Source organism: Taudactylus pleione, unplaced genomic scaffold (assembly GCF_031769625.1).
Source record: "Taudactylus pleione unplaced genomic scaffold, aTauple2 ptg000199l, whole genome shotgun sequence".
In the NCBI taxonomy this organism is placed as follows: Eukaryota; Metazoa; Chordata; class Amphibia; order Anura; family Myobatrachidae; genus Taudactylus; species Taudactylus pleione.
In genome coordinates, this window is record NW_028284601.1 from 11,478,636 (window position 1) to 11,502,159 (window position 23,524).

The window sequence follows — 23,524 nt, forward strand, 5'->3', positions numbered from 1 at the left end:
TCATTCATCACTGAGAAATTACATGAAGACATCATACAGAAGGCTAACATTTCATGGGCCCGATTTCTCTGGTTATTAGAATTACTCTATACAGAACTTTGGAGTAAAACACAGAGCATGACCAGTGATGTCACAGCAAGTTTGAAGGAACATGCTATAATTTGCTGGTTAAGTCTTTCGACCCATGCATGAACGTTGTCTCCATACTCTGTATACGACAGATGAAAGAAACGCTTTGGTGGTTTTATGCTATAATTCTACAATAAGAAACTTGCCAGGTAAACTTTTGTTATACTGTAGTACATATTTATGTAAGTCATTATAATGTAAATGAAAAGATGTTTCTAGTGCAGGGGATCCACCCTATGTGCAAATCTTGTTTGTACCTTGTTATCCCTCAAATTAAGGTTACTTGAATATAAATGCAGATTGCACTGACACAATGGGCCTGATTCAGTTTGGATCACTATTGCAATAGCGTATGTAGACGGCTGATTATTGCATACTGCCCATGCATCGCAGTGCGCAGCCACAGTACTGCGATTATGCAGCTCATACAAAGCCATCGCAGAGTGAGTGACATGAGGTCAGCATTTGGGGATGGTAGGGGAGTGGTCAAAAAACGCAGGCGTGCCAGTCCGTGAGAATGCCTTTACTTGGGCGTGCATAATAAGAAACTGTGACGGCATACGCAGCTTGAGAACTCAAATCTGCTGTAATTCTGTGTGAGAGGCCAATGTTACGCAGGTCTGCAAGGTTACGTATGTGAGATAGCAGTAGTGGGCGGCAGTGGGCATCTCTATGCTGACTGTGTGGCAGCTTTGCAATCAGCATATTTTCACAGCAGATCTTCTTGTGTAATCACAGCTGCGATCATAATATCGATCTATAGTGAATCAGGCCAAATGTTTATAATTTGAATAGTGACTAAACAAGGTGTTGGATGTTGAAAACAGCCAGTATTTGTTATACATTTTTACATAAGTATTCAAGGTCTAATCAGACATGGGCCAGTATTCAATTTGAGGCGAAAAGTCCAGACTTTTTGCCTGCTGGACTTTTTGCCTCCATCGTCTGTTTTCCAGGCAGAAAAGTATCGCATGCATGCCCGATTATCCCCGTATTCAATTTCCATGGAAACAAGACTCGGCGAAACAGGAAGAGGCAAAAAAATGTGGATTAAATTTAGCTATTTTAGAAGTGTTTTTTCTATTTATTTTTAACCCCAAAATGTTACATTTTTTGGGGGCTGTCCCGATTTTACCTGCACAAATGATGATACCGTCCCGTTTGCTGTTGAGGGGCAATACGGCAATAGCGGTACAGCAAACCGCATCCACGTGTGGCTGGCTCCGGTGTTCAACCAAAACTTCCCCAAAGATTGGGTTGAACACCGTAGCCAGCCATCCGTGGTATTACCTAGCGCTGTGGATTATTCACGCAAAACGTGCTCATTTGGAATTCTATTGACTTAGTGTGTGCACCATCTTTAATACACCCCATATGGAAATCCATTCCTGCTAAGGAACACTATTATAGCCTTCACTTGTTTAGGGGTTTGGACTCCAGGATTAATTGATTATTGAAGCATCACTGCATGTTCATTTGATTTTACATTGTTGCAATCCACTATCATAAGCTGTTATATTTAACATTGTTTTTTCATATGTCTATTTTGTTAATAAATGTTGCATTTATATTTAGAACTGCTCTGAGTGACATTCACTTTAAAACCCTCAGATTCTACGGCTGCCTTTGCTCTATATTTGCCTTTATATTATACTGACATTAGGGCAGCACAGACGGTGTAATGGTTAGCGTTACTGCCTCACAGCACTGAGGTCATGGGTATGATTCCCACTACGGCCCTAACTGTGTGGAGTTTGTATATTCTCCCTGTGCTTGTGTGGGTTTTCTCCAGGTACTCCGGTTTCCTCCCACACTCCAAAAATATACTGGTAGGTTAATTGGCTCCCCACAAAATTGACCATAGTGTGTATGTTTGTGTGCATGTGGTTGGGAATATAGATTGTAAGCTCCACTGGGGCAGGGACAGATGTGAATGGTAAGATATTCTCTGTAAAAGCACTGCAGAATATGTGTGCGCTATATAAATAACTGGTAATAAATAAATAAATAATACCTTATCTCCTTCAATTTCAGATACTGCAGAGTTCTACAGCATGTCTGACATAGGTTATAAATCCCAATTCCGGGAGATAAGGACTTATCTTCCCTTATTTATAAATAACCTGTTGTGTCAGCAGTGCCGTGTAGTAGCTGAGAATGCCCGGAGCCGCACCTTGTCCCATACGGAGTTAAATCTAACAAGTGGGTAGTGAATATTATTCAGCTTAATTATACTTCATCAATTTACAATATTCATATTCCAGTTATCAGCAGCTACAGTAGTGTAGTGGCTTAAATAGCCAGAAATTGCACGCTATCTTATTCAAAAGCTATAGTTAGCACACGTGCAATGGGTGTTCAGACACGCTGTAGAACTCTGCAGTATCAGAAATTGAAGGAGATAAGCCATGCGAATGTCAGTATAATATAAAGGCAAAGTCGGAAATACCTAGCAGTTCACAGTGGGAGATTAAGAGGAAACAGGCCAGTAAACAGAAGTAATGGTATATAAAAAATTTAAGTGACCAGTTATATATTATTGAGAACACATCTGCACTCCTTTGTATAATATACAGGGATGTATCTAGGCAGATAAGAGGTTAAATCCTCATGTATAATTAGTGGGCTGTTTGCAGAAAGAGAATAGGGATAGTTTCAACTGCTACAAAATACCATGTGCTAAATCAGGGGTGGGGAACCTTTTTTTCTGCCGAGGGCCATTTTGATATATATAACATTATTCCCAGGCCAGGTGCAGGCCACGCCCCCTCCGCGTGATCTCACATGGGGGCAGAGCCACAATTGCCGGTGAATACAGCAATGCCTGGAGCATCCTGAGGATGCTCCAGAGACCTGTAAGGGCAGCAGTGTGACCATCTCAAGCTTCCTAAGGACGCTCCAAGTGGCACTGTTCCATAGACTCTGGCTGCAGGGTACCATTCTAGGCACCCTGCTAACCAGATGAGGCTAGCAGAAAAAATCTCCAAGGGCCGGACCAAATGATTCCGCGGGCCTTATACGGCCACCGGGCCTGAGGTTCCCTGTGCTTAATGATACTCTTGTTTCTAATTTTTGAACACAAGTGTGTATAGTGAACACGATTATCATCAACCCACACATAATTTATGGTTGACAAACACCTTGCCTCACACAAATTAAAGTGAGGAACATAGGTCTGTATTTAGAATAAGAAGACCAAGAATAGGCACACAGTGTATTTTATTACACAATTTCACACATATTTGTACTTTTTTTATTTATTTAATTTTTTGTCACATATACTTTGCTATTTTCATTTGTACCAATTTTAGATAGGATACAATAAGAGTTATATTTTAAATTATAGTGCGCCATATACAGATTCTTTCCCTTTTTTCCTTTTCTATATCCAATCTACTATACATTCCCACCCTGTTGCCAGGCAATCCATCTGTTACACTCCACTCTCTTCTGTTTGTCACCCCATCTGCTACATTCTCACTTCCTAGTGTCAGACACCACACATATTGCACTAGGGATGTAGTTATGAGACTCAATGCCGACATCCGAATCCTGACAAGGGAGTTAAAATAGGCATTGAAATACCGACGCCTATCTTAATCCTGACACCGGAATGCCGAAGGATGCCGGACCAAACAAGGTCCAGGGCGCCCTTAGCGTTAGCCATGGGGTTGGATGATTAGGTTTAGGGACCATAGCAGGGTTGGGTTAAGGTTTTGGGGAGGTTAGCGTTAGGCATTCCAATGGTTAGGGTTAGCGTGAGGCACCCCGGGGGGGTAGGTAAGGTTTAGGCACTCCCCCGGGAGGGTAAGGTTTAGGGTGAGTTAAGGGGGGGTTAGGCACCCCTGAGGGGAGGTTAGGGTTAGGCACTAGAGGGTGAGGTTAGGGTTAGGCACCACTAAGGGAGGGTTATGGTTAGGGGGGAGAGGGGTAGGGATAGGCTACTTATCTGCCATGCTTGAATCTTCTCCCTTTATGCTGACGGCGTCAGGATATCAACCGGCAGTCATGCAGCCACCGGGACTTCATACCCATTCCATTGCACTGTCCCTGACTCCTGCCAGGCACTACATCTACCAAATTCCCCTTCCTGCTGTCACACACCCCATCTGTTATTTACACATGAGAAAATACTATTTGCTTCACTGTCAATTATAAATATGATCAAGATAGGATTTAGTCTAATGCAGTTTTAGCTATATACTGATAATAATACAATATTTAGCAAGAAGTAAGTTTGTACCCACCTTGGTTTTGCATTAGTCTTTCACAAAGAAACCGGGCTTCCTCCTGGATCCTCTCCTCAACACTCCTCCTCCCCATTCCAAAATCTCTCAGGGTCGCAAGAGAGAATCGTCGCATTGTTTTCCACCTCTCTCCATTGCTCATAATGATCCCTAGAACATGGCAGAGAAAGAGTTCTGACTTCCCATGATTCCAAAATTGTCCAGTATGAAGTTAAAGGAAAAGATTTAATTCAGTGTGAGAACCTGTAATTGTCTCGCACTATGACAGCCCATGTGATGTTACAGGTTTGTTCCTGCTCCCCACAGAGGTGAGAGCCAAAATAAGGGATATTGTAATAATATATAATATAGTACCCAAAATAATGCACATAGCAGCACATTGCATTAGGCTTCTAAGGAACCTTATGCAAAATTGAAAAAACAGACGTAATTTTATATTTTCCTAATTTAATAATTATTTTAACAAAATGATTTTAACTTTGTTAAAATAGAGAAGTACAAAGTGATCAATGTGTCCAAGTTTGTGAAAAAGAACCGTAATATAGTCTTACTGGATAGACAATATGTTCTCATTTCATGTTTTTTACATCATTTTTCAGAATTGCTTATAAATGTTATACCTGTGGTGGTGAGAGATTGTCAGGTAACGGTATTAAAACATTTTGTTGAAAGGGTATTTATTAAAGCTTGGAAAAAGAGAAAATTGTGAGAAATAAAGTACCAATCAATCAGCTCCTGTTATTTTTCAAACACAGCCTGTAAAATGTAATTTAGAAGCTGATTGGTTGGTATTTTATCTCTCACAATTTTATCTCTCTCCAGGCTTTGATAAGTACCAGCCCCTAATATCGTTTTCTGTTATATTCTGTATGTTTTTACAGAAAATAATGTGTTACCAATAATTTCAAGAATAAATTGTTAAATAACTATTTAATTGCTTGTGATAAATCTAGGTAATTTCTGATAATAAACAATTGATATGGGCTAAAATGTGTAAAAGATCAAGTTGATGGCAGGTTTACTACCTGCCAATGTCTTTCAGAAACATTCACTCCTCCTTTTTGAATTAACACCAAATTAGTATCTTTTCAAACTTAGCTGACAAAGGCTGATTGGATTCTCCATTAGACAATTAGATCTGTTAAAGCAACTTTATTTATATTATGCCCCTTTTACACCAGAGCTAAAACCAGGATTATTGCAGGGTTAACCCGGGCAGCTCTCTGGTGTAAAAGGGGAAAGGGTTGGATCACAGGGTCGAGTGACTCGGCAATCCAACCCAGGTAACTAGCAGGGTTTAACACGTGAATAACCCATGAAACCCTACTGTGTAAACAGCGCGATCAGGGTCAAGATAACCTGTATCATGCCACATGCCTGCCGATTGGCCGGCTTCAGTGGAGTTAGGAGATGACGTCATCTCCAAGCATCCACTTCAACGCCGGAAAACATGGGTCTCTACAGACCCAGCTCCGGTGTGAACGGCACCAGCTCGGGAAAGTCCGGCGTCGATGCCAGGGAAATTCCGTACCTGATGCAGATTGGAACCCTGTTCCAACCTCCAGGTCAGACCCGGAGTTTCGGTCTAAAAGCCGTATTAGAAAGCATGTAAGAGAATATTTTATAATTCACCATTTTTAGATAATTGGCACATATAGACTGACAACTAGATACCAACATTCATAGTTGTATAAATTGGCCACGCAAGTTAATTCATTGGGCAAGTTAAATTAACAGATATTTAGTAGGCCAGTTTGTATGTATATAGATGTATATTTGTGTTTGACTGGCAGTCTGGGTACACACTGACCGATATATTGGTCGATCAAGTGATCAGCCAATATATCGGGTACCCATATGCCAGTGTGTACCAGCAATATGTCTGTGAACGATGTCGTACAGCAAATGACAGATATATCTGCAGATATATCTGTCCATCTGGAAGTGTGTACGGACAGTCTGTTATCCGCCCATACACTTGCAGCAGATTGTGGAGTACAGCGTATGCATCATACTGTGCACTATGCACCCTGAGGCCTCATAGCGTGCGCTGAAGTTAGCAATTCCTGAGTAAGGTCAGAGCTTGTGCAAGTGTGTGTGAGGCTGCGATGGCACTCGATTGTACCGATAGTTTCAGAGTCTTGCTAAACATTATGGATGTGTGTAAGGTAAAGTGGGCGTCCTTGTGTACTGCTGCGTTGGCATAGCCATCACGATGATTTAGCATACTATCACATTTGAACTTTGTGCGTAATAGCTATTGCAATCGCAATTGCGATCGGTAGTAAAACTTTGGAGAAACAGGTTGTCTTTGCTTAGACTAGATATTGAGATTAGGAACTCAAGTGAGAATAGTTATTATATGTTAATAAGAACTTGTTTTCCTTTGATCAGACAATAAATCAATTTTGGATGTTCACTTTAATCAAGTTATTTGTAGAAGCTCAAATATGCTAAGTAGGGATGTGTGCTGACCAATTTTTGCTGGATTTGGATTTGGATCTGATTCGTCATCTGGATTTGGATTTGGATTTTCCAAACCTGCCGTGACTTGATTTGGATTTTTTACAAAAATTGATAAAAAAGCTAAAATCACATAATTTTTTTTTTGTTCCTAGAGTATTATTAACCTCAATAACATTAATTTCCAGTCATTTACAGTAAATTTAGACCACCTCACAGCTTGCAATATTGTTTTCATCATTATTGGCCAAAGGCTGCAGTGAGCTGGCTGGTTACTAAGCGACAGAGCAGCGGCACAGACACCACAGTTTAAAGCACATTTATGAAATATTGCCACACAGCAGTGACAGAAGTGAAAGGTAGTGCAAGATGGAATTGTCCTTGGGTAGTGGGGTTCGGCCAGCAGAGTCACAGTACTTTTATACACAGTGGGCTATGGCCTAAGGAGTCACAGTGCTTTTATACACAGTGGGCTATGGCCTAAGGAGTCACAGTGTTTTTATACACAGAGGGCTTCTGCCCAAGGAGTCACAGTGCTTTTATACACAGTGGGCTATGGCATAAGGAGTCACAGTGCTTGTATACGCAGAGGGCTACTGCCCAAGGAGTCTCGGTGCTTGTATACACAGATGGCTACTGCCCAACGAGTAATGGTGCTTATATGCACAGAGGGCTACTGCCCAAGGAGTCACGGTGCTTATACACACAGATGGCTACTGCCCAAGGAGTCACGGTGCTTATACACACAGATGGCTACTGCCCAAGGAGCCATGGTGCTTGTATACAGTAACAGTACACAGTGGGGTACAGCACAAAAAAATTAACTTATATTAATTTTTTTTCTTCCTTTTTTTATACTTTAAAAAAAAATATATATATATATTTTTTTTTTTAACACTGGAGCAGATGGGCAGCATACATCAGCATAGCCAATGGAGTCTGGACACAGGCTACTACAGCCACTTTAATTAGCAGAGTAGCACAGCATACATCAGCGTGCAGTCTTCCCCCTACTCTACAGTCACTTAACAGAACAGTCAATGGAGTCTCTGGAGTCTTTTGACACAGCCGACTTTGCAGAGCTGTGCACAGCGTGCGTGCTGACTAACAAATGGCGCCGAGTCCCAGTCCTGGTTCCATATATAGAACCAAGTCTCACAAGAATCTGACGTTGGGAGGATGACGTTCAGCCTCGAAGTGGGATCCGAGTCAGGCAGGAAAACCCGAGCAGCGGCTTGGATGGACTCGGATCCCCGCTACTCAGAGCGGTTCAGATTCCACAGAATACGAACCGCTCATCCCTAATGCTAAGGCATTTGTCAAGTGCTCATTGCAATTTAAAATACAAAGAAGTGAAGGCTTTTATCATGAAGTCCTGACCTAAATTATTAATCTAAGTTACAGTGGATTGAATACTAATTTGGTTATTTAACAAGGTTGTTTCTCAATAAAATGGAATACGGTATTCCATTGAAAGAAGTGACATATGCAAACCTTTATGTACAGAACAAAGAGATTGCACGCAGGTTATGTCACTATGAAGCATCCCTTGAGAAAAGACCAGGTAGATAAGATTCCGGGTATAAATATAAATTGCAGTAATGAAGAGGGAGGTATGGTGAGTATAGGAGGCAGAACAAGATGGAGGCCAGAGGAACTCAAAACATGGTAGATATCTATCATCCCTTATATGGTCAGGGGTGCCGAGAGGGGGGCGGGTACTAATTACCCAGGCCCGGGCATGCTGCAGGGGCCCGGGTCCAGCACCGCTCACCCTCCCTCTTATGTCACAGCAGCCCAGCACACACTGCTGTGTACTGGGCTGCACTGGGGGACTGCTCGTGGCTGCTAAAGCAGCAACTGGAGCAGTATCCTATGCCTATGGGGGGAGTGATCACTTGGCTGTGCGCCGGGCTGAGGGACACACAGTGACCACCACCCAAGCGTGCAGCGGTGCTGCAAACATTTTTTATTTTAATTTTTTTATAAGGGGGCGTGGCCATGTCTCCCACGATTAGGCTACGCCCCCTGGCATCTGGTCCCGGCGCGGCTCTCGTCTGCCCTATATATGGTGTTTATTCCCCTTGATATATATTAGTTATGTACAGCACTGTAATCCATATACCATGCAATCCTCAATCTCTCACATACCCCATAGCACCCACACACCAAATTTCTCTCTCTCTCTCTCATGATGTAAAGGTACTGTATATTTCCTGGCTAAGGATTTGTGAGTAGGTTATTAAATGGTTTATAATGAGTTATTAATTATTATATTTAATTAAATGATAAAAATAGAATATGATAGTAGTAGGATATAAAGGAGAAAATAAACTACAACCTTTAACTATCCCTTTACAAAATTCATGTTACTAGAATTGATAGCATATAATTAGTGTTTTGTTAGAGCATACATCACAGAATTGGTTAACATTAGGTTTATCAGTATCATATTATAGTGTCAGTTGATCTTGAATTAAAATAGTCTGTGTAGGACTTTTTTTCACTGAAATCTCAGATGTCAGATTATGGCCCCCATTTAGTAACGAGTTCTATCACCAAAACGAGTGATAAATTTCAATGTGTATGATAAATGGTGCTCCAGCCAATCAGCTCCCAACTGTAATTTTTCTAACAGTTGACAGTTGGGAGCTGATTGGCTGGAGCACCATTTATCATACACATTGACATTTATTACTCGGTTTGGTGATAAAACTCGTTACTAAGGGCCTCATTTATTAACGAGTTTTATCACTAAAACGAGTGATAAATTTCACTGTACATGATAAATGGTGCTCCAGCCAATCAGCTACCAACTGTCATCTGTTAGAAAAATGACAGTTGGGAGCTGATTGGCTGGAGCACCATTAATCATACACAGTGAAATTTATCATTCGCTTTGGTGATAAAACTCGTTAGTAAATGGGGGCAAATGAGGCCCTATATTACATTACAGAGATTAAACAGAGATACAGTATGTAATCCAAATTTTCATACTTACCATAACCTTTAAACAACTGAATGATCACTTCAAGCTCCCCTCTGTCATTGAATGTGTCTCCATAATCAACCAGGGCCTCTTTTACAGTCTCATATCCAACTAACATGACTCCTTGAAGATTAGCTACATGAAACAGGTATACAGGACCATACTTCTCACTAAGCTGCAGAGAACACAACACATGGAATTTGAAGGATGTTTGCCATATTATTATGCTATATATACTGTATATATGAAAAGTACTTACCTATCTTTGATTTAATGTTGATGGGGTTATAATTATATAATAGTGGAGCAAATATGTTAATGAACTTTTATAATGAATAACAACTTAAACAAGATGTGGTTTCCATTTTTTATATATATACATAGACTACTGCGAAGAAATAATCATAGATAAAATGAAGATATGACTTCATTTAAGATATAATATATTTTGATTAACAATTGATCTTCAATTATAATGCTTATAATAATATATAATAGTAAAACATGTATTAGACATTAAATATTACATAATCCACAATACACTACAATTTGTTTTTATCAGTCTTTTATATGTCTAAGTATTTTCATGTGTGTTTGTGGTTGTGCCATTATTAATACAGTTACTGTAGCATTCCCACTATTCACATGCAGCCAATTTAAACCACAAAACATAAAACAAAAAACATAATCCTTCCTCCATTAAATATATGAACAGATAAAGTAACTAAATAAAAGTTTCAGTTGACTAGCTTAATCGAAGTGGTCATAATCTAGTCTTCTGTCTTGGTGAATACGATGTGGTATTTGTGTGAAGCTGCCCTAGCCCACAGTGTTACAAGAGTATAGAGTAAGTCGTAGATATTTTTTTTGAGTAGTGTAGCTAAACTTGTTGTTTCTGAAATTGGAGCAATTCGTAAATAGAAAAAATGGAAAATGGCTGGTTCTATTCATGTGCCAAAGGACAATGCTTTGAGAACTGATTGGGGATACAGTAACAGTATGTCTCATTAGAGGAGATGATGACATTATGTGTTGTGCAGTACCGTGTCATATACATGTAACATATACTTGTGAACAATTTGCATACCATATGTGGAGCATATTGCAGAGAATATATTCCACTTATGTATAACATTTTTGCACTTTATGCTTATGTTACAAAAAGGTATGTGGCAGCTCCTATGTTCTTAGAAATGTTTTATATATGTGAATTTGAACACATGTATTACACTGGAAGCAATCTTACAACTGTAGTTATACTTTACTTATTGAAGACGTTATATATATATATATATATATATATATATGTACTGTATATATATATATATATATATATATATATATATATATTTATATACAGGTTGAGTCTCCCATATCCAAATATTCTGAAATACGGAATATTCCGAATTACGGAATATTTTTAGTATGACTGAGAAAGTGAAACCTTTGCTTTCTGATGGTTCAATGTACACAAATTTTTTTTAAAGCACAAAATCATTAAAATACAGTATACAATAACCTTCAGGTTTTGTGTATAAGGTGTATATGAAACATAAATGAATTTCATGTATGTACACAAACTTTTTTTGATGTTCAAAATTATTGAAAATTTTTGTATAAAATTACCTGCATGCTGTGTGTATAAGGTGTATATAACACATAAATGCATTCTGTGTTTAATTTGGGTCCCATACCCAAGATACTTCATTATAGTATGCAAATATTCCAAACTACGGAATAATCCGATATCCAAAATACCCCTGGTCCCAAGCATTTTGGATATGGGAGACTAAACCTGTATATACATATATACACAGTATGTGTAGAAAAAATTGCACCCCTAAGTAAATTCAAACACCAGAGTGTTTATCAAAAATCCACACAATGTACAGCTTACAGCGACGTTTCGGGCAGCTGTGTGCCCTTTCTCAAGCACACTCTGGCCAGACACTGCTGGACATGATCATTAAGAGCCCTTGGTCGGCCATTGCACCGTTCACAGTGGGTAATAATGCCTTCCAGCGTACAGCAACATTTCGGGCAGCTGTGTGCACACAGTGATATACGCTGTACATTGTATGGATTTTCAATGAACACTCTTGTGTTTGCATCTACTTAGGAGTGCCATTTTTTTCTGCATTTATATTTTTGTATCCTGGCATCCTAATCTAAATAGTGATCCTTGGAGTGCCCATTTCTTTCAATATTTTATATATATATTTATATATATATATATATATATATATATATATATATATATATATAAATACACAGTATAATGTGTGTGTGTTCAAACTAGACCAATGTATTTAAAGGACACCAAAAGTCTTTTGATAAATTTACGTTATCTACAAACTGTTCCAGCTAACTGCTTACTGTGTTCGGTATACCCCATGAATCAGGCTTAGCTGCCGTGCAAATACTCATTGCTAACAATCTTCACTATTTGGATCCAGATTTAGATCTGTATATAATTATAATTGAAAAAGTGGCGCTGCTTGCCGTGTTACATCTGTATGAACTGTGAGGCTAAATTAAATATTAATACTTATTCGTATAGTTGAACTTTTTGCCTCCTCTGTAATTCTCCTTTTCTCTCGAACGTTTAAGATTACTGCTTTGTCCATGGTGACCGTTACCAGGAAGAGGAGGAGTAGAGTGTGACCCTGATGTGTGACAGGCCCGGCTGTGTCAGTGATGTGCATACAGCAGGTACCGCTTGTCTCCCCGGGTACAGGGCCGTGGTCTGCGTGCTGTGTGGGTGTCGGTGTGCAGTGGTGACCCGATGTAACAGGCCGCTGAGGCTGAGCCGCAACGGTTCCAGTTGTCAGAAGGAAGGAAAAGAAGGAGACAGTTCGACTATATGGATAAGTATTAATATTTCATTTTGCCTCACGGTTCATACAGATGTGACACGGCAAGCAGCTCCACTTTTTCAATTATCCTTATATACACTACATACTTTAGATCTTCAGGGATAGATCTCTTTTGGAAAAGGCTGCAGCTTGCTTTATCTTAATACCATTAATCCTCCCCTACTTTTGACTTTAGACCAGATTTAGATCTGTTTATGAATCTTCTTGTTTTAGTTCTTGCCCATAATTATTTTTGCTATGATGGAGGATACTATTTACAGACATCTGGATGAGCGATGGGGTCCAATGTGGCCACATCATGTGCCAAATCATAAATGTTTATGATTGAACAAGACTTCTTGTATTCAAACCAAGAAATTGCAAAAAACCTCTTAGCATATTATAGAAACATAGATGATGTGTCGATTGTCATAAGTGGAGAGAGAAGTTACAGTTAATGGACAACTTGGGACTGTTGACACTGTGCACTATTCAGCTAAAATTTTCCATAACTGTGGGGGTACTTGAAGTCCATTAAAGGCTGCAAATGGTCATCAAGCAATGCAATATGTTCAGGTGGACCAGCAGAACCAACCCATGCCATTTGAACACACCTCACACCATTATGGACCCACCAATAGCCAGCATAGTGCCTTGTTGACAACTGGGGACTGTGGCATCATGGGGCCTGTGCCACAATTGAACCCTACCATCAACCTGAAACAACTGGAACCATTACTCAATGGACCATGCCACTTGTTGCCATTTGTCCAGGGCCCAATAAGCAATGTCACAAATCCATGTGAAGTGCCTGTGTGATAGTGTTAACAGATGCACTCTGCTTTTCAAGGGAATTAAAGAACGCTGCACTGACCTGCTAGATTTGTGTTGCGTATCTCCTGCATTGAATGTGGATGTGATTTGAGCCAATGTTACTTTTCTGTTACCACAGACAATTCTGGCCAGACACCGCTGATCATGATAATTAAGAACCCTTGGTCAGCCACTGCACTGTTTACAATGGGTGATCATGCCTTCCATTATGTATTTCTGGTACACAAGTGATAACATAGATCGAGGAATGTTGAATGTCTGCACAACTTCAGAAATGGATTGTCCCATCTATCGGGCACCCACTATCATGCCCCATTTGACCTCCAATAATCTATGTTGACTAGCAATGAGCAGCCTAGGTGGTATACTGATTTACAATGTCATATTGCAACTGATACAGTGCTGGGCATTACCAAGATGTCACAGTATGGGGATGCAACCTATCACTACCTTACAATCAGTCAATGGAAGAGCAGGAGCAACAACCAAGTACTAATGCTGCAGCTGCTGCCATTAGTCAAGACAATACTAGTCCTTCACTGTCATCTAGTAAAGTTAGTGCTAAAGAGCATATCTGGGCATCTGAAATAAACATAATATTTTACATTGCTGAGAAAAACATCACCTCTAATAAATGGAAAGTTTCTTGCAAAAAAACGTAAAATTGCCAACATGCCATACACTGCAGTGGAAAGGAAAGGCTCAGGCCTTGTCCTTTATTTGTGATGGGTAGTTCTGAAACTGCAGTCAGGCATCTTCTTCTGCCTCACATGAAGATGTGTAAAAAAATTAAAATGGCAAAATCAGTGCTGAAAAATTGCAGAATGACAGAAGAATAAACGGTGTGTTCAGAAATGTTACAAATCTTAATTTCTAGGCCTATACCTATTTATTTTTTAACGTCCTGGGACAGGTGAGGAATTGCTGTTCTTGTAAAATGAAATCGAGTTGGAATTTAGTAGCAGGGACACAGGACCTCAATTAACTTTTTAAAAATTACATACATTGAGGATGTAAATTGTACGCAGATATAATGCTAGTATAGCCATCATGGTTTCAGTTATCCGCTGTGCAATTGGATGGCTGCTTTCATACTTGCCTTTTCTTACAATGGACTGACTCACAGTCCATTGTTGTTTGAAACTGGTCTTCTTGGTCCCCTTCTGAGATGTATAATCACCCCCAGCAGTAGCAGTCCTAGCACGCAAAGATTATTATGTGGATTCCTGGATAAGGGAGGAGTCAGTTAGCTTTTGTAAATTGGATGCAGGTGGATCACCTCCAATCATTAATGAGGAGATTGATGATTAAGGTGTCACAGTGTTCCAGACACTGGCTGCTACTTTGTATATAGAAAAATTACCATACATGTCATGTCAACAAGAGAAACACATTTTTAAGGGAAGTGTATGTCATTTCTTCATGATTTTTGTTTTGTTAACATTGAATTACTGTGTATAACAATTTAGTGCCCCATGTATGGTCATTTTTCTATGTACAGTGTATTTTGTGTTAAAGGGTGTATAACCAGACAAGACTAAGGCAGCTTTTTGAACTTATGCACCTGAGTTACTGTAAATGTACTCATTGTTACATACTGGCTGTTACATTCAGGGTCCATTACTGCTGGGGACCTGGCCATTGGTGGGCAGCGGGCGTGAGGGCACCCACTGCTGACAGCTTGGCTCTCCTCTTCCTCCGTCTACAGGGATGCGCCAGCCGTCCTGCGTAAAATTTAAAAAAGCAAAAATGTGACATTGCATTTGGTGCAAATTTTGAGTATCCAATCTATATAAAGGGGTTCCTGACCATAATCCAGTCCAAGATTATAGGCTTTCAACCATACTCCATCATTCCTATTGATCGTTACTGCTCACTTATGACCTTGGCAATGTTCGTGACCTGATTCCATCTCTCCCCTGGCACATCGCTTGATATTCCATTTTTGACTTTGGCAATTCTCTGTGACCTGTTTATGTCTGATCCTTGGGACTGTCTTGTCTGTTTGGTTCTCAGCTGGCTTGTTGACTATGCTGTATGCCTTCATCATATGCTGCTCCATTCCAGAATACACCAGCACCTTTATTAGGAACCAAGTCTGAGGGCCGGGAGCTGCGTGTTGGATGCAGCTGAGAACAAACCTCCTTGTGGGGGTCTCTGTTGAATACTGCCAGCACATTAGACACAATGCCTCAGTACTGGGTCTTGCTAATCCCGAAATACGGGCTAGCTTCCATTATCCTTCCATGAATTGTAACAGAAGGTGTTGGCAGTAGAGATTACATGTGCTTTGATCTAGCTGAGATCTGGAAGCTGGCTGATGCTGAACTGTTTTTACAGGATTTTTTAGATTTTTCCATAAACTTTGCAAGAATTTGCTGCAAATTACATAACAGGGTGGAGGCTCCTAGATGGTTAATGCCCATTCCTTTACTTACTTTGGCTTTATAAACATTATAGATGGCTTCACAAATGTCAGGATTTGGGTAGAAATAATTCCACACACAAGAGGTGGATTTTTTGGTCTTTTGCACAAGCACGACAGTGGCCTATTTATCAAAGGCAAGAACTGCTGCCAATGGTGGCTGACTTACTTTAACACAAACAACATCCTCATTAATGTCAGATACACAAATATTCCCCTCATCCCATTGCATCCTCAATTTCAAAGTCACCATCTTTACTTTTTCAGCTGCTCCCCACATTTGCAGAGGGTATGAAAATAGTGGAAGGAGGCTTGTCTAAGAGTACAGTTCTAGAAATTTCAGACTCACAAATAGCACTCATGAACACACTTAGACTTTCCTCACTGATATGTAAAGTTTTTGAACATACAGCTTGTTCTTCAGCCTTAGTTTTCATTTGGTGAACTGATATGCCTGTTTTAACGGTTAAACAGAGTAGAGTGAGTTTGGCACCTGATTCTGCAATAGGCATTCCAGTGCATGAAACATTGGTAACAAGACCACAACTTGCAAAGCAAAGCCATGGCCTGAGCATTTCCTTGCCACTGCATGTGGTGTATGTAATGTTGCCTATATTACATTTTTTGGCAGTAAATTTTCCCTTTCTTAATAGAGGTTATGTTTTCTTTAACATTGTAAATTGTTATTTCAGGTGCCTTTTCTTAAACTTTATTTCACCTGGACTACCTTTAGTAGATGTTGAAGTACTATCATGACTGTTGGTAGCAGCCACAGCACTTTTACTGGGTTGGTGCTCCAGCTCTATTATCGACTGATCCATATCAACTCACAGTACCTCTCCGGGTGGCCCCCTAATGATGCTACATTTTTGAACACATGTTTTATTGTAAAATATTTTAACAGTGCCTGGAGGCCCTAAACACACAACAAACCACCTCACTGTGCCCCTAGTATAAACTGAGGTGCACCCTAATAATTACATTATTTATTTTAACACAAGTTTTATATTAAAATGTTTTAATAGTGCCTGAACACACAACAAACTTCTTTACAGCACTAATAGTATAAGGGTGGCATCCTAATAGTAATGATATAAAAAGTGTCCCAATAGGCTTTTTTAAGTAACACCGTGCTGCAGTCCCACTCCTATGGCATTTGTCATGCCTCACACTGCTGTAGCATCACACAGTGCCTCTACAGTGCCCTTTTAACACAGTGCTACTAATTTTTTTTTTTTGAAAAAAAAATGCCCCAGTAGGCCTTTTTTTAGTAACAGACAAACAAACAAACAACACAGTGCTACATTCCACTCCAGGTTTTTTTCCTGCCTAACAGAGTTCTGCAGCCTGCTCACTATACACAGTGCCCCTGCCTTAACAGTGCTCATCATTGTTTTTTTTTTTTTTACAAAGTGCTTCTATACGCACACCTCTTCATCCGGACTCCAGTGTGATATACTGTAGCACCCGATCACGAGAAAGGGACTTTAATATGCAATCCAAAACATGTGAGATCTGACGCCAGGAAGATGACAGTTTGCCTTGTTTTGAGATCTGAACATGGTGGGAAGAATTGAGCACCGGCTCAATTTCACTCTGAGCCCCTTAGTTCATGTGTGTACTGTTGCTGTGGAAACCGAACCACACATCTCTAGTGCATACAGTCACTGAACAATTGTCCTCCTAAACTCATTAGCATCCTCCCCATCATTTGCATTGATTGTAAGTAATTTATCTGGAGATTACAGACAGCTGTATGTACTGACATAAGGGGAGATGTGTCCAGCCTTGGAGAGAGATAAAGTGGAGCACTGTAGTTCCCAAAGCAACCAATCCGCTTCTGTCATTTCATAGACTGTGCTACATAAATGACAGGAGCTGATTTATTTGGGCAACTTCACTTTATCATTTTCCACTTTATCTCTCTCCAATGCTTGATACATCTCCCCCATAGAGAGAAGGAACAATTTACTTAGGAATTTGGGCCTTGTTTTTTCCTGTATCTTTTTGCAACAATAGAAGCACCAACCTATGCTTGTTAACAGTTATTCGTGAACTCTAAGGGATCTTTTTGCTAAGCTATGTTAGGAGACAAAGTGAAAGGAGATAAGGTACCAGCCAATCAGCTCCCAACTGTAATTTTTCAAACACAGCCTGTGACATGGAAGTTAGGAGCTGATTGGCTGGTACCTTATCCAATTTCACTTTGTCTCCAAACACTGCTTAGTAAATACACCCCTAAATCTGGAATAACATAAACTGACAACAGTACAGAACTATATCTACTAAGCAGGATGTGTGTGCGTGGGGCCACAGCTCAGATTTTAATCTTTCAGCTATCCCAGTGTTGGAAAATTTCTGAGTACCCCCCATAAAATTATTTCTGTGTGTGCAAAGTAACTAATTCTGCATGAGTTGCCCAGAAACCTTAATAAACTACACATACAGTAACTATATTTCTATTCACTTTAGTAGCTATACAGTACAGTAGTTTTAATTATTAATTAAATATTTATATTTTCTTTTTTCATTTTGCCTTGTTTTGCATATAATAGGTAATTACATATATTTTAATAAAATTAATAAAAGTTACTTTTTGATCTTAGTTTTCTGCTCCTTACTTGAATGTACCATTTCTCTTTCCTTTGAATCTCTTTTGCAGAAACAGTCTTATATTATAGATTATGCACTACTAAATAAATCTAATCACCATGTACAGTGTAGTAACTCTTGTTACAGATCAGTTTCCCTCTTACCTTAACCAGATCTTTATGCAATTCTGTTGGGTTGACCTGCAGCATATTCCCCACTAGGGGCAACGGCATAGGTCCAGGGGGCAGGTTTTTCTGTCTGATCTTTTTCCACCATGTAATTAGATAAATCAGTAGTGTTACTCCAGTAGTCACAAGAAGTGTCAGCCCTATACCCAGTGCCATACTGAGAAGCACAGGTTCACCGAGGCATCTGTGTCTGCTCTGTGTCCTAGCTTGTGTAAGTATGCACAGAGTGAGCAGCGTGAGAGACAGTTTTCCTATTGTGTTGGCACTATACTGAGTTCTTGTATTCCAAGAATAGTTCACGGCACTGATGAAATCAGTGTTATGTAACACCGAGGGAGGGGCCCTCTTTTACCAAGAGGGAAAACTGTTTTAGACTTTTGAGCTAGAAGAAAAACTAAACTAGTTTTGTTCTTTCCTTTGGTTTGTTTAGAATTTGAAGTTTCTCTTTCAGCAGCTACAACATATTTGGGGACAACTTTTAAACAAAGTATGCCCAGAAATAGGTGCAATTAGTAATAATAACATTCTGTAATCTTTCTAGCATAGTTTAGGAACTAAAAGCAATGGTTAAGTTGTTTGCTATGCATAGGCAAACGCAGGGGGGGTTTCCGTCTGCCTGGAAACCCCCCTCCCCAGCCCACACCATGGTCACAATAGAAATAGTACTATAATGGAATGTTACTAGCGCTGCATGTTCTTCTCAGTATCATAAATGAAATAATTAGCACCACCTGTGGATCTTTTAACATGTATCAGCCAGTAATAAATACAACAGTGCACCAATTAGGGGATTTGGAAAACATGCACTGTTAGGGATGCACTGCTATAGAGCCCAATATTTACACATATGTCCAGGGCAGTGCTAGGTTCTTCTGCTGCTCCCCCAGACCCCCGGACTTGCTCCCATGCCCTGGAATGGTGTCCACATCTAAAATAAAAACATTCAGCTCAGATAGGATGACCCTACTGCTGTATTTAATGGCTTACTGTGATTGCTGGTCCTGCATATGCTGGAATTATGACACACAATACACTTTGTATGACGCATATTAAAGCTGAATAAGTGGTAATTATGCCCTCTTCATGGATTGGCCACACTCACTCTAAAATCAGGCATTTGGAAACCCCCCTTTAGAAATCCTGCATTTGCCACTGCTATGGGATGCAATAACACTGATTTAGGCTCTCAAAGGCAGATAGTGATGACAACCAACTGACTTACACTTATTTTAATACAAATTATGATTATTAGTATTAAACAACCTTCAAACAGTCCTCAAACAACATAATAAATCAGAAACATAAATAGTAAAGTGCCTCTTTACAAGTGTACAGAACCTTGGGGAGTGCCCCACACGTGAGAGGAAACAGAAGATTACCTGTATAGGACTACCTGTATACATATAGAAGTGTTTAATGGCATACATTGTGGGTCATGCAAGAGATTGCTTTTGCAATACAACATCTCCAATTTATACAATTCATTTACAACTCCACAACAAGATAACACAGATTTTCCATGTAACCTTTGGTCAAGGTGCATTGTTCTGTGCAATAAACTATTTCAACTGTACATGTAAAGTGTTGACCTAGTATCTAGTATATCATGCTAATTCTATAGAAATTTGTTTTAAAATGAAAACACAGACAGTGACTAAATAAAAGTGTAATAGAGGACACACCTAGGAAATCTCTGTATATCATTTACCAATTGATAATACTCATCTTAAGGATCAATGGATTGCTTTGTGTGTCTAAAGTCATTTGTATGTATAGTTTATTTAAAATTAATGTATCCTGCAGGAAATATGAGAATGAAAGGTTACAATACTGAAGAAGAGATCTGCAAGTTATAAAGACTGAACTAAAGAGAAGGCTGTGAAATATTCTAAGCATTAGAAATAAGTTGTACTGAAAAACCTAATTAAAGTCTTGGTGATTGGCTAAGCAAAATTGAAAACCTACAATATCTATAGTATATTAACACTTATCCTATTATTCCAACCACCAATGGACCAAAAGGCAGCTTAAGTTAGGTGGATATAATAATTGTTTGATGGTCATGAGCTACAGCATATGTAATGTTCTGGCTTATACTTTATATTGGTTGGTTCAAAGTCCTGATTACTGTAAATAATGCATCTGATTGATTATCCACAAATATGTCTTATAAAGGAATCAACCTGAAGCTGCAACTTTCATCTTTAAAGTGCAGGTAAAATTATAAAAAAAAAAATAAAAAAAAAAAGAACTGCATGCCACCAAAAATGATCAGATTCAGAACAAGATTGCTTTGGATCCTGGAACAGGTCTTGGTTAATCAGGAGTTGACCACTTGATATTATAAGAGACTAGTCTTTTGGACCTCTCCTATGCCAAGCAGGGCCGGATTAACAATGGGGCTGGTGGAGCTGCAGCTCCAGGCCCCCCTCATGAAAATAGGTCAACAGGATCCACTGCAGGCAGAGTGTTGACAGGAAAAAAAGCTCTGCCCCTTCACTTCGGACCAGTCCAAACCCCATTGGGTGAATGAAGTACTGTCCATTTTTCCAGTGGCTATCATAAGTTTAGCCCTCAGTCAACTAAAGATCCACCCATTCAGCCTGACTGACCAAATTCTTGCCCCCAGCCATGAGAATCCCATTCATTCTTTCTGGCCACCCAAATCCCTGCCAATTCACCCCACCACACACACCAGAAGCTCTTCACAACCTGCCGGGTGTTCAAAGCCATGCACTCTCCCACTCTCCCACCCAAAGCCCTGTCCATTCACCCTGGCTGCCTGAAGCCATGCCCCTAACCAACTGAAGCCACACCCATTCATCCTCTACCTTGGCAACTGAGAGGGTATTCTGAAATTATAAGAAAAAAGTGAGAGCGCAACCTGGAGGGATGTGAGTTGAAGGCTACATGCATAAGCATAAGAACCTTCTTACAGGTCAATGCATATTTGACAACTACTGAGGGCAGCCTGCTTTGGGTGGTGTGGTGCATTGTGTGGAAGATGTGGGTGGTACAAGTGGGTTATGGTCAATGACCCCAACGCCTATATATATTTTAATATGTAAATTCCATTAACATTTTTTAAAATAATTTGACTTCATTTTATTTGTATAATTTTTTTTTATTAACTGAACCTGAAAGCCCAAACTCACACATATGCAAATCAGTGAGTTAACCCTTGATGTGGGATGAACACTTACTATGGCAATAATCAGTGAACTTTTTTTTCTTTTTTAATAACCTAAACTATTCTAGCACTCAAGGAAAGGTAGACAATACAATGCACACTCTTTCACAAAAATAACATTATTTTTGATAAAGCTCCACTGTAAAGTGGTTAAAGGTAGGCGCTAGCTATGATCTCTGTGGAGCTAGCTTGCCCTCACGGCACAGGCCACACACCCTGTTCAGACCACACCCACACAGCACTGGTCACTCTCCCACATCATTAGTCACACCACCACAGTTCTGTGGTGGCAGAAAATAGGCCCTAAATAAATTTAAACTCCCTGCCCATTTGGATCTTAATCTGGTACAAGGTCATTAGCAACCCACCTCCATCTATTGTTCCCCCATGTAAAAAATATTTTTTTATTATCTTGTCCAATGCCCTGCCCCAGGACTGCCTACATAACAGCCCATGGAGTCATTCACAGCAGAGAAAAATAACCGAGGTTTGCATATAAACCTCTAGACAGGGATGGGGTTAATAAAGTGAAAGGAGGGGTAATTTAGGATTGACAGTTGTTAGTCACAGGAATAGATTGTTTGTTAAGGGGGGAGTGGTTACTGGGCTTATGGGTAATGTCTGTAGGATATTCTGCATCTTTGATTCTGATCTCCCACCCTCCCTTCCCTATTGTGTTTTGTGTCGGCTTTGTTTTATGGCAGGGAAAGATCGGCAATCTGTAAAGCATCCATATTGCTGCAGTAGGAGCAGTGCACAACCCTTCATGCAGGGGTTAGGCTGATTTCACCCTACTGGGGTCAGTGGCGCCTCTCATCTGGGTGGGCCAAAATGGTGAATTGGTATGGGTGTTGGATACTGTCTCATTTGCTATATGTTAGGATGCATATGACTCTATTGATTAAAGTCCTGCAACAGCCTTCAGGGCTGAAAATGTTGGCTGGATGCATCCATGCAACATCTTTGTGAGCTGGAAGAAACTTGGCTAGGTGGACTGGAAGGCTGTAGAATATGGTGGCCTTTGGGCCATGCAGCAGCCTTGAGGGCTGGTATAACTTGGCTAGATGCGGCCTTTGGCCGAGTAGCAGCCTTTGGGCTGTGTAGCAGCCTTTGGGTTGTGTAGCAACCTTGAGGGCTGGAATAACTTGGCAAGATGCGGCAGTAGCCAAGAATAGCTGTAACAAAGTCACTGGTGTTAGATGCGCAGGACTGAGCACAAAAGTCTCTGGAGTGCAACCTGTGTCGCAGGGTTGACACAATCAGCTGACGCTGTAGAGTGGCCTGTGCCACTAGGTTGACACAAGCAGCTGACACTGTAGTGTGGCCTGTTCCGCCGAGTTGACACAAGCAGCTGACGCTGTAGTGAGGCCTGTGCTGCCGAGTGAACACAAGTAGCTGATGCTGTAGTGTGGCCTGTGCCGCCGGATTGACACAAGCAGCTGACACTGTAGTGCGGCCTGTGCCACTGAGTTGACACAAGCAGCTGATGCCGAATTGTGGCCTGTGCCGCCGGGTTGACACAAGCAGCTGAAGATGTAGAGAGAGTACTATCCATGCCGCCTGAATGACACGAACGGCAAGGAATAGATATGCCTTGATGACACAAATGGCA

General features: G+C 40.2%; 1 protein-coding gene across 1 annotated transcript in view; it reads right to left on the reverse strand.

Annotated features, from left to right (window-relative positions):
- Positions 1-18,985, reverse strand: part of LOC148518795 (cytochrome P450 2H2-like) — a 36,577-nt gene extending 17,592 nt beyond the window's left edge. The window contains exons 1-3 of the mRNA XM_088477132.1: positions 18,699-18,985; positions 9,841-10,003; positions 4,377-4,526 (exon numbers count right to left, since the gene is read on the reverse strand). Coding sequence (XP_088333258.1) covers positions 4,377-4,526; positions 9,841-10,003; positions 18,699-18,878 — 493 coding nt within the window. The 5' untranslated portion in view covers positions 18,879-18,985. The remainder of the gene's footprint in view (positions 1-4,376; positions 4,527-9,840; positions 10,004-18,698) is intronic.
- Between the last annotated feature and the right edge of the window lie 4,539 nt (positions 18,986-23,524).